The sequence below is a fragment of the Salvelinus fontinalis genome, unplaced genomic scaffold (assembly GCF_029448725.1).
Source record: "Salvelinus fontinalis isolate EN_2023a unplaced genomic scaffold, ASM2944872v1 scaffold_0070, whole genome shotgun sequence".
NCBI classification, from domain to species: domain Eukaryota; kingdom Metazoa; phylum Chordata; class Actinopteri; order Salmoniformes; family Salmonidae; genus Salvelinus; species Salvelinus fontinalis.
Window position 1 is genome coordinate 252,167 of NW_026600279.1, and position 12,058 is coordinate 264,224.

The window sequence follows — 12,058 nt, forward strand, 5'->3', positions numbered from 1 at the left end:
GACCCAATAGGTCCACAGACGACGCAATCGCAACCACACTGCACACTGCCCTAACCCATCTGGACAAGAGGAATACCTATGTGAGAATGCTGTTCATCGACTACAGCTCAGCATTTAACACCATAGTACCCTCCAAACTCGTCATCAAGCTCGAGACCCTGGATCTCAACCCCGCCCTGTGCAACTGGGTCCTGGACTTCCTGACGGGCCGCCCCCAGGTGGTGAGGGTATGTAACAACATCTCCACCCCGCTGATCCTCAACACTGGGGCCCCACAAGGGTGCGTTCTGAGCCCTCTCCTGTACTCCCTGTTCACCCACGACTGCGTGGCCATGCACGCCTCCAACTCAATCATCAAGTTTGCGGACGACACTACAGTGGTAGGCTTGATTACCAACAACGACGAGACGGCCTACAGGGAGGAGGTGAGGGCCCTCGGAGTGTGGTGCCTCTTCAACCTCAGGAGGCTGAAGAAATTCGGCTTGTCACCAAAAGCACTCACAAACTTCTACAGATGCACAATCGAGAGCATCCTGTCGGGCTGTATCACCGCCTGGTACGGCAACTGCTCCGCACACAACCGTAAGGCTCTCCAGAGGGTAGTGAGGTCGGCAGAACGCATCACCCGGGGCAAACTACCTGCCCTCCAGGACACCTACACCACCCGATGTCACAGGAAGGCCATAAAGATCATCAAGGACAACAACCACCCAAGCCACTGCCTGTTCACCCCGCTATCATCCAGAAGGCGAGGTCAGTACAGGTGCATCCAAGCAGGGACCGAGAGACTGAAAAACAGCTTCTATCTCAAGGCCATCAGACTGTTAAACAGCCACCACTAACATTTAGCGGCCGCTGCCAACATACTGACTCAACTCCAGCCACTTTAAAAATGGGAATTGATGGAAATTATGTAAAAATGTACCACCAGCCACTTTAAACAATGCCACCTAATATAATGTTTACATACCCTACATTACACATCTCTTATGTATATGTATATACTGTACTCTATATCATCTACTGCATCTTGCCATCTTATGTAATACATGGACCACTAGCCACTTTAAACTATGCCACTTTATGTTTACATACCCTACAGTACTCATCTCATAGGTATATACCGTACTCTATACCATGTACTGCACCTTGCCTATGCCGTTCTGTACCATCACTCATTCATATATCTTTATGTACATATTCTTTATCCCTTTACACTTGCGTGTATAAGGTAGTAGTTGCGGAATTGTTAGGTTAGATTACTTGTTGTTATTACTGCATTGTCGGAACTAGAAGCACAAGCATTTCGCTACACTCGCATTAACATCTGCTAACCATGTGTGACTAATAAAATTTGATTTGATTTGATCTAAAGATAAGTCCTCTATCTCTATGGGTTTGCCTCCCTTCTTGGCTCCTCAACTCTAGTTAGTGACCTCCTGTGGCCACAATAGAGAACTGCACTGGTCATCAAAACCCTTGTATATGGACTTCATGGGTGTAATAATATAGAAGATACTTTTTATCAAGATTCTGAATTTTAATAGTCAGACAATTCTAAATGTATAACCTGTTATTGCTATTTTACCAACAGTAACTCTTTAGCCAAGTCCCATAGAATAGAAGCAAAAAAGAAAAAGGTCAAGTTAAACACTTTATTTTGTGCTTCAGTCTTCCAAGAAGGAATGAATACTTCATTTTCAATAGTATTTGTATATAAATAACATCTCAAAAAAACAAAACCGACAATAAATGTAGCTATTTACAAAAGTTCATAAGAATATTTTCAATAAATAAATACATGTAAAATTCCCAAAAATTCAAAATATGCCTAATAAAAGACAAGTTTTCAAAGATAAACACAACTACCATGCGATGCAGTCATCATGGGGTACACCATGTCAAGTCAAAATATCAACGTTTGAAAAAAATCAAAGTTCAATTTCCTTCACAATGAGGAATAATAATGCAATATAAGTCATCACAAACACTCAATAATAAAGCCATGTACAAGTGTGCACTCCTGAATCAAAGGGGGGGGGGGGGGGGGGGGGGGTCAAATTTACCATCAAAAAGGTGCTTTGCTCTGTGCAAAAATGGTGTCCAAATAATGTCCATCATACTTATTCTTCCATAAGCTGCCAAAACAGGACGGTAAACACAAGTCAACCTCGACCAGTTACTAAAAATCATACTTTACAAAGTAAAGTTTACATCAATGAATTCAAGTCACCAGGTTGAGAGGAGAGTGTAGGTAAGGTAGGTGTAGAAGGGGAGTCTATGCACCATCCAATTTGGCATAGAGAGGGGGGTTGGTGGTAGAGTCCATCTAACTCCTAAAGAGGGAGAGGTGGGGAGTGAGAGAACACTTTAGACTCCAGCTGTCTCTCTAGAAGCTCCACCACATCCGGTGTACATGACGATGAGGCTCGGGCGAGGTCCACCGCTGTCTCTCCACTGGCGTTGGGGTGTTTCAGGTTGGAGAGTGGTGCAAGGAACTCAATGACGTCCCGGTAGCCCTCTCGGACAGCGATGTGGATGGGTAGGGTGCCGGTGTGGTCTGGCCTGTTGACTGACGCGCCGAACTCCACCAGAGCCCGGAGTGTGTCCACGAAGCCAGTGCGTGCCGCATCATGTGCCGGTGAGACTCCTCGCCGGTCTGTGATGTTTGGGTCGGCTCCGTGCTCCAACAGTAAGCTGGCCACGTTGGAGTTGCCCATCATCATCACCTAGGGAGAACAGAAGGAGACTTGATGTTAGAGGGCGTTACCAAATGTTATTCATCACATGATGCAGTGTTTGACATAGGCCTAGTGGGAGAGAGTTCATGGGATTGTAACAATTTAATTTTATGTAGGGTAATTATAAAGGATATAGGTAGCTAGGTTAGGTACATTTGTCAGAATTGTTGTCCAACACTTTAGCTATTAATGAGCAATAGACAAGGTTGTTACTTGATGCTTCAAAGAAAATAGTTTAACTCTGGTTTTCACTGTATAAACCATTCTGAGGAAGCAACCATGGGCTGACAGATCTGTTGTTGTCTCCCTCTCCCACCCACACAGACTTAGTTAGCTACCTATATTACATTCAAAGCCAACAGTTTGAGTCGTAAAATTACAGGCTAGGACACAATGAAAGTTCAATGAGGAAGTTGGTTACCTGTAGAGCGGTCTTGCCAAATTGATTGACAGTGTCGGGGTGCACTCTGCATTCCGGCCCTAGCATCCTCCTGACCTCGTCCGTATTTCCCTTGGCTGCGGCAGCGGTCAGGCTCTTGGCCGCATCACTCTGACTCAGGACCATTGTGGACGGATTTCTATATTTTCTCCCTAAAATATGAATAGAAGAAATAGCTGAGTAGTATCTAATAGAAGAAATAGCGACCCAGTATCTAATTGTAATCAACTGTTATAGTCTAGCTACGCTAGCCAGTTCGTCTCGTTAGCTAGCTCACTATCATTTATCCCCAACCAGCAAACGTTAACAAGCTAGTTGCGAGTAGTTCAACCAACACATCATAGTGAGAACAAAATGCATATATATATATATATTACACACACTTCACAAAGTTATTTCTTAGAAATTGTGGAGCCCAATTCTAGCTAGTAGCGCAGGATAATAATGCTAGCTAGTAGCTAGCAGTCTCAAAGGGGATATCAAAACTCATATGAAAAGGTAGTTAGTTACCTTGTCTGTTTTGAAAAGATCCCGACCGTTACTGGCTCTTCTTTTCTGTCCCTTTTCCGAGATACTTTTGAAATAAATCACAGCAGGTAAATGTTGAATAACTTTGAAGGCTCCAGGACCTTTAATTTGCGCGCTGAGAACTACGCTACCGTTTACCCAACCAACATTTACAAACATTGGACAGAACGTATCTCGACCAATCAGCGCGTTGAATGGCGAGGTGGGTGGAGTAATGACTTGGTTGCCACCATACAGTCACTGGTTGCTACAGTATCACTGTGGTAACAGTTGAGTCGACCAATGAGAAGCCATAGCGTAGAAGGCGGGCAATTTTGCGGACGTTGATGTCTTCAAAGTACATTCATTCATATTTCTAAAATGTTATAGTAAATCTCCAAAGTCAGAAATTTGATAGTAAGTCTCCAAAGTCATGTAGAAAAAAAGGCGGGTTATTGAAGAAAAATGCGCCAATGGGTGTGAAAAACGTTTGATATGTGATTTTATATACTTTCTGGCTAAAATAGCAGCTAGCATTTTGGATGATATAAAACAATACATTCATAGCTAAAATGTTTTGTTCATTAAATGTAATAATACACAAGAAAAACAAAGGTAAAGGTATTTCAAGGCTATAGTTTAATATAAACATTTAACAATCTAAGAGACAATGAGTAAAGCAATTAAAATCTCAAATTACATTGCATGAAATAAAAATACAAGTCACAAACAATTTTACACAGTAACATTATTAAGTAGAGCATTTCAATGAAATTCAAAGACATTTTCCTTTTTTTAGTGCGCAATTAAATTGAACAATGATCTCTGGAAGCAAAGGAAGAAGTTAGCCACCATGGTTTAGAAGTTACTCCGTAGTTGGTAATCTAAATGAAAGAAAATATAACAATAAAAATACTATAGGATAAATACTAGTTCTACTTTTAAAAAGTAAAAATATTTTTTTTCTTAAATTTCTCTCTCTATGACTAAATGATGAGTCTCTTTTTGCTATACATGAGTAAGCTATATCTAAAGAGCATGGCAGTCCTACCTCCACTCTGGGTGATGTATCTGACCCAGGGCAAGGCCTGGTAACCACTCTTCTCTATAATCTTCATGTACCGCACCTTGAGGCACACAGAGTGACAGAGGAGAGAGATCAGTGTAACTTGATATAATGGACTATTTGTTTTGCCTAACCAAATGAGGCACTTGTAGCCTATGCTAGTTTATGCTAAGTAAGTTACCACTTTGGTTCCGCATAAGCTTGTTTTCAAAGGTCAATACAGTATACTCACATGCGCGAGCACACACACACAGCTCACCTGTATCCCTGACACTGTGAAGTATGGAATCTCAAAGTTGACAGTGATGGGAGGTTTGCCCTCCATCTCATCATTCTCCACACTGGGCAGGCCAAAGCTGGCCCGCATCAGAAACTCCTTACCGCCCTGGAGACAGACAGAGAGAGAGACAGAGAGAGAAAAAGAAAGAGAGAGAGGGGGGCGGAGAGATACAGAGATAAAAATTACAGAAAGACTGAGATGGTTCATATAGGGCCCTGAGTTTTTCGTTCTGATGATGTGTCCTGACCAGAAAAAGAGGCTGGAGTTTTTCCAGGTCAGGAGCCTTAATGTTCTAAATTTTAGGGTACATTATAGACCCATTTCCCGGCCGACGGCCACATCATGTAAAGTTGCACACAGTTCAGAATCATAAAGGGGTTTATTTACATGGGAGTGGGATACAGAATCCTCTGGCTTCAAATGCAGCGTGTGCAATTAATCAGATGGTTATCGTCTACAACATTGTCATCAGAGGATTGATTACCAAGCAAGTTAGCAAGCCAGTGAGGCAAGGTAAAATACCACAACTTGGGCTAGATAAAGCCAGGAGAATAATATACCTGTTGAACATAGCTATAGCCATCAGTCTTATGTGTTTTCATGGTCATCACTCTCTCACTGTTAAGTTTGTCAAGGTCCAGACATCAGGGTTAGCTATTCTGCTACAGAGCTTTTTGTTGCGAAGATGCGCGCGCTTCCCTCGAACGGGACATTTGCTTGTAAACAAAAAAATGGCTCTATATATTTGGCCTCGAGTTTCGTCATCAGGGAAGAACGGCTGGAGACAGAAGTGCTGCTTGGATGAAACACTTACAGGGAAGGACTTGATAGTCCACACAGCCAGGTTCTTCTCAGGGACGTATTTAGCGTGGCCCGTACTGGTCTTAAACTTGGGGGAGTCAGCGTCACTGGGGACGGGAACCCGCACCTCCACGTTGTTGGCTACTGACTGCTTCTTGAACTGACCTTTAGCCTATGGAAATAGAGAAAGGCAACTGTAGCATAGGACAATGCATAGATTCATACACTGAGTGTTACTATATAACACTACCTTAACCATGATCTCAACTCGACTGTGAGAGAACTTCTCGATGACAGACTCAATCCATATCAGAGGCTTCACCTGTAGGGATACAGAATGTAGTTAGTTCTACCGTCAACTGGAAAGCCATTATAGTACTTGATCAGTGATGTAGTGGTAGAAAAATAGGTGAATAAACGCTGATCGCCGTTCGCGGTGAGTCAAGTAACACTCCCTTTACTTTCAATGCATTTTTCCCCAAAAAAGTGGCAAAATAAAAAATGGTGCATGAAGTGTTTACCCTCCACTACACCACTGTACTTGATACAGACAGGGCTTACAGCTCACTCAAGTATTGATTTCAGTACAGTACCGTAACAGTGCAATGGAAGAGTGAAACTGTATGAGGGAGGGATATAGGCTATTTAGGGAGGTCATTTACGAGGGACACGTGTACATTTTCAGAGATACAATATGAATTTATTAAGGTAACTCACGTGAGTGTTGATGCGGTAGGACATGAGTTCAGACTCTCCGTCAGGAGGGATGAAGGAGATGGTGCGGTCACTCTCGAAACGGGACAGACGAACACACTGGTGAAACTTAACGTCCTCCATCGTTACAGTCTTCCCCTTGTCTCCTGAACACACACACTCCTTTTCATCAACATCAAAAATGCAATTGCATCTGAGAAGCAGTGACTGTGTGTGTGTGTTCACTGCTAGCCTGTGTGTGTATTGTACATACGGCCAGTGAGGGCGAACAGCGCTCGGTCATTGAGTCCCAGTCTCAGCTCAGGCATGCCAGACAGCATGGTCTTCAGCTTGACGGTGCCCACGATGTCACTGCTCATCACACTGCCATTGGCATTCACCTGGGGTCAACGCATGACACAGGGGTCAACGCATGACACAGGGGTCAACCTCTGATGGAGATTTTTTATACAGTAGCTAGTTGATTTATTGAGAGAATGCTCAGTCAATTAAAGATCAAATCCACATTAGGGGAAACAGCATCAGTGGTCACTCCAGCATCGTCTGCATTTTTTAAAATATAAATAAGGCAGAGAGGAGCATCCGGCAGTAGGGGAAAATCGCAGTAGGCCTTCATATTCTGCTGTTCGCGCGTGCAGTGATGTCTGAGGAAAGAAACTGTGTTCCTTGTTTCCAGTAACTTCTTTGTTGTTGTTTTAATCACAAACAGACGTGGCAGTTCATCCAATTAAGGATTCCAGCTTTAATCAATTAAATAAATCACATTTTCAGAAAGCAAAGGTTATTGGTATTTTCAGTGATCAATATTTTCCTATGGAGATTAAAGCATTATATACACAAAACCAATTATGACAATTATTGATATTGCCCAAACACAAGCAAATTCATTGCCGAATTGTATCAAACCCAACGTCCTTATGGTAAACCACTCACCAGTAAGTTGATGGACTCGATGACATCGATGAAGACCTCATTCTTCTTGTACTTGATGCCCTCTGACCTCCAGGACACAGCGTTGGTGACAGTGGTGGGAACCTTGGTCTTAGCCACCTCCAGCTTGGTGCCCTCCTGGGTGATGTACCTGGAGAGACAGCCAGTATGGACATCAGTAGCTTGATCCCAGATCTGTTTTGTATGACAATGAATTACAAGGAGCAGGAATTGGCAAGACAGCACATACAGATCTGGAATCAGGCTAAGTCAAGATAACATTCAATGTACCTGTAGTAGAGACAGACAGTATGGAGATCAGTCTGATTGGACTTTAAGAAGTCCCAAAACTTGTCCTTACTTTATGGGGTTGGGTCTAGAACCAGTATCTGTCTATTAAAGCTGCATCTTTATAATAATAATACATATGCCATTTAGCAGATGCTTTTATTCAAAGTGACTTTCAATCATGCGCGCATACATTTTATGTATGGGTGGTCCTGGGAATTGAACTCACTACCCTGGCGTCAGAAGCGCCATACTCAACCATTCTCAGTCCATTCTCTCCATTTACCCAGTAAACGTGTATGACTAATTGACTATATTGTAACAGGGAACATGTGTATCAGTGTGTGTTGTGATTGGCAGGCTCCCCCACCGCCTTCCTCTGCAAATCCTTTATGGTCAGCTGACGAATGGACTGAGGTCTGCCAGGGGGCAGAAGAAGCGCATCAAGGACCACAGCAAGACCTTCCTGAAGCGGAGAGCCTGACAACCAACTGCCATACCTGGCGTCCCACCTTCCACCTGGTTGTCACACACCTCCAGGACACAATCCCAGAGAGGAGAATCGAAACGTCTTGCACAACGACACCAGCATGCAGCAGGTACACCCCTGTGAGGTGGAGAATTCACCTGCCCCCCATGTGGCAAACCACGCGGGTCTGGAATTGGCCTGCACAGCCACGGCACTGACGCAACTCCACACAATAACCACAATTTGGGAGCAGCGTCATCATCAAAGGACAGCCATAAGCAAGTAAGTAAGTGAGCGGGTGTCACTCACTCCTGCAGGATCTTGCTGTCGGTGGTCTGGGGGAAGCCAAAGTCCATGAGCTCGTCCAGTAGCTCATAGACCACCACAAAGTTGTCCTGTATGCTCTCCTCCTCCAACTCTGTAAAGTACTCTGTGAACACCTGGAAACAACACAACATCGATTGGCAACCTCAGTAATAATATGGGAATTATGATCATGTTTGGAACATGTTATGTCAAATGGGTAGGGAGAAACCAGTAGACACATTATGCAGGTCTTTTGGTAGTGAGAAACACTTCTGACTCAGCCATTGGGGTGAACATGACAGCAATGGAGTTGTTAAGACAGCACAGACAGACCTCTGACTCACCTCAACCACTTTATAGAGGAAGGCGTAGACCAGAGAGGCATTGGAGTTCTTGTTGGTAGTGGCCACCACTGTTAGAGCGTCAAGGTAGATAGAACACACAGGCCTATTCTAAGGTCCTAGAGTAATATGTTTAAGAAGTTCATTATCATCTTTACTCTAGGGAAAAATACATATTTGTCTTTGTGTAGGTTTGACTAGCATCTCATTAGTAAAGCTAACATTATTTATACTGGCTACAAAATGGTAATGATTAACTTTTAGCTGGCTAGCGACTAAAATCATTATAAGGATACAGTACAGGTTGGTGTGCTTGATCCACAGGAAGTGAACATTGCCGTGCGACATGATTGGACAGGTAAGCCCCTCCTCTTCCTGTGTCATGAGCAAAGGCAGGAAATGGTCAATCTCAGCCATGTCCACGTCGCCCTTGTAGTTCCGACATATGAGCACCTGCAGGGTAAGAGGGGAAATTAATAGGAAAAGAAAAACAATAAACTATATGGGTCAAAGGTCACCCTTAAGGCACCTGAGTTTTTCTTAACCATGTGACGTGATTAAAAAAACTCATGGTCCTACTAGAGGTCAATAGGTGAGAGAGGTAATGAGGTAATGTAACAAAGGTCAATGGGTGAGAGAGGTAATGAGGTAATGTAACGTAGAGGTCAACGGGTGAGAGAGGTAATGAGGTAATGTAACAAAGGTCAATGGGTGAGAGAGGTAATGAGGTAATGTAACGTAGAGGTCAACGGGTGAGAGAGGTGATGAGGTAATGTAACAAAGGTCAATGGGTGAGAGAGGTAATGAGGTAATGTAACGTAGAGGTCAACGGGTGAGAGAGGTGATGAGGTAATGTAACAAAGGTCAACGGGTGAGAGAGGTGATGAGGTAATGTAACGTAGAGGTCAACGGGTGAGAGAGGTGATGAGGTAATGTAACGTCGAGGTCAACGGGTGAGAGAGGTGATGAGGTAATGTAACGTAGAGGTCAATGTGTGAGAGAGGTGATGAGGTAATGTAACAGAGCAGATATGGGAACAGTAGAACTAGAGATCATCATTCCAGCAGCCTTCTGGATGTGTCAGGCGAAGAGGTCTCATAAACGTTACACAATATTTCATGTTGAGTCCTGTGCATGTTCCATCTCTAAGGATTGGTAAATGAAGGAAGAACATAAGGGCTTGACAACTCTTTGCCTTGACAAGAGATCAGATGGCTGAGATTGGGCTCCAGAGCTACACCTGTCACTCAATCAAGATGTTGCAGTGCCAACAAAGTCTAGGTGTACAGTAGTACGGTGGTTATTGTGGCTTGTCAGTTGTTGTGTCAGTCTAGGCCAGGGGTTCGGCAACAGGCGGCCCAAAACCGTCCCAAGTGATATTTTTTTGGGTAAAATCAACATATAATATATATTTTTTAGGATTTTAGTTTTTGTTAAAAAAAAGACTAAAATCAACAAGAATTCAGCTAAAATTGAGTTTACTTTAATGATCATGTCTCAATGTAATCAAGGTATGAAATTATTATTTTCAAATATGTCTTTTTGGCTTAGTTGTGGTCAATTTGCAGTGTACAAATTATAATTATGTTCTGGCCCCTCGACCATAATCGTCCGGCTGCTGAATATAGTTGCCTAGGCCTACTAATTTGCATGTAGCCTAATACAACCTCTTGCTGTCCTCTTCCCCCTCCCATGACTTCTAGGCCTATTGTCCTCCCATGACTTCTAGGCCTATTGTCCTCCCATGACTTCTAGGCCTATTGTCCTCCCATGACTTCTAGGCCTATTGTCCTCCCATGACTTCTAGGCCTATTGTCCTCCCATGACTTCTAGGCCTATTGTCCTCCCATGACTTCTAGGCCTATTGTCCTCCCATGACTTCTAGGCCTATTGTCCTCCCATGACTTCTAGGCCTATTGTCCTCCCATGACTTCTAGGCCTATTGTCCTCCCATGACTTCTAGGCCTATTGTCCTCCCATGACTTCTAGGCCTATTGTAGAGGGATGGAATATTATTATCAAATTACACCTCTAGTTGTGAGAGATTCAGGCTATTCTGGTTGCGGTCAAAGTTTGTTAGTGGATAAGAAACCTGAATAGAGCATTCTCTTCTGTTTACAACAGGAATTACTGTGTTGTCTGCCCAACCAAATGTGATTTATAATGTGTTAATCTTTGCACTATCCTTCTACAATGTACACAAGATGACAGGTGCCAGGCAACTTTGACTCACTTATTATATTCACTTTCATGTTTGGAAATGATATGTAATTATTTTGTGGTAGCTTTTGTCATAACACCTGGTATAAGAATTTGTCAAGTCTAAAAAGGATGCAGCCACTGGCCTTATGACCTGTTTCTATCCACTTGTGTCCCGGAAGTGACTTGTGCAAGGCTTGAATGGAAATGTCACAGGCAACGAATTAATCTTTAACGACGTGGCTATCTATTAATGTTTAATGGTAAGAGAAAACGTTGAACAAACTCGATTTCAATCCCAAACAAAAGCGAGTTAAGGTCAAGTCAAGCTAAAACTGACATTGTTTATAACGTTATCAATGGCAACAATCAAAATGAGAAATGATCTTACCTTTCCTTTCAAGTCCAGAACGAAGACAGCGGAGGCAGACATTATCAGCACCAAATGAATCACTCCGCAAGTATTTTAACCACTACAAGCTTGTCCGCTTAAATTCAAGTTAACCTTTTAAGCGTTTCCTTTCGCCAGTAAAGTAGTCTAAATGGGTATAAATGTACTCATGGCTTCCACGGTTCCTCTTCTTGAAGGGACACGTCAGATCTGACGTCACGGGCCTCCAGGTAAAACATTAACAACATCGCACTCACCTGTATGGAAAAAAAGAGGCCTGGACGCACTGCTCGATTATTTCGCGAGATGGCGCAAGAGATCCAGAAATGCAAGTATGAACTTTTAGCGCAATACTCACGACTTCCACAAGAGGGCAGACGTACATTAGAAAAGTAACGATTACAAAAAACCACCTATCGATTCTGTACCATACAGCACAGGAGGCTGGTGGCACCTTAATTGGGAAGGACAGGCTCGAGGTAATGGTTGGAGTTGTATAAGTGGAATGGTATCAAATACATCAAACACATGGTTTCCATCTGTTTGATGCCATTCCATTCGCTCCGTTCAAGACATTATTATGAGC

The 12,058-nt window shown here is 43.1% G+C and overlaps 2 protein-coding genes across 2 annotated transcripts; both read right to left on the minus strand.

Moving 5' to 3' along the window:
• Positions 1 to 2,041: 2,041 nt before the first annotated feature.
• LOC129842828 (cyclin-dependent kinase 4 inhibitor D-like) lies at positions 2,042 to 4,215 on the minus strand. The gene is made up of 3 exons (XM_055911491.1): positions 3,691 to 4,215; positions 3,163 to 3,332; positions 2,042 to 2,729 (listed from the first exon to the last, which is right to left on the minus strand). The coding sequence occupies exons 2-3, from the start codon at positions 3,304 to 3,306 to the stop codon at positions 2,337 to 2,339; spliced, it is 537 nt and encodes a 178-aa protein (XP_055767466.1). The 5' UTR covers positions 3,307 to 3,332; positions 3,691 to 4,215; the 3' UTR covers positions 2,042 to 2,336.
• An 88-nt stretch (positions 4,216 to 4,303) lies between these two features.
• LOC129842827 (AP-1 complex subunit mu-2) lies at positions 4,304 to 11,698 on the minus strand. The gene is made up of 12 exons (XM_055911490.1): positions 11,473 to 11,698; positions 9,179 to 9,335; positions 8,886 to 8,953; positions 8,545 to 8,675; positions 7,482 to 7,629; positions 6,802 to 6,928; positions 6,552 to 6,694; positions 6,085 to 6,156; positions 5,848 to 6,006; positions 5,013 to 5,138; positions 4,739 to 4,814; positions 4,304 to 4,571 (listed from the first exon to the last, which is right to left on the minus strand). The coding sequence occupies exons 1-12, from the start codon at positions 11,512 to 11,514 to the stop codon at positions 4,546 to 4,548; spliced, it is 1,275 nt and encodes a 424-aa protein (XP_055767465.1). The 5' UTR covers positions 11,515 to 11,698; the 3' UTR covers positions 4,304 to 4,545.
• Positions 11,699 to 12,058: the final 360 nt, after the last annotated feature.

Coding starts and splice junctions, on each gene's coding strand:
- LOC129842827 (XM_055911490.1), bottom strand. CDS start 11,514: ATGTCTGCCTCCGCTGTCTTCGTTCTGGACTTGAAAGGAAAG. Junction 6,929..7,481: donor TCGAGTCCATCAACTTACTG/GTGAGTGGTTTA, acceptor CGTTGACCCCAG/GTGAATGCCAATGGCAGTGT. Junction 4,815..5,012: donor TCACAGTGTCAGGGATACAG/GTGAGCTGTGTG, acceptor GTGTGCCTCAAG/GTGCGGTACATGAAGATTAT.
- LOC129842828 (XM_055911491.1), bottom strand. CDS start 3,306: ATGGTCCTGAGTCAGAGTGATGCGGCCAAGAGCCTGACCGCTGCCGCA. Junction 2,730..3,162: donor TTGGCAAGACCGCTCTACAG/GTAACCAACTTC, acceptor TGTTCTCCCTAG/GTGATGATGATGGGCAACTC.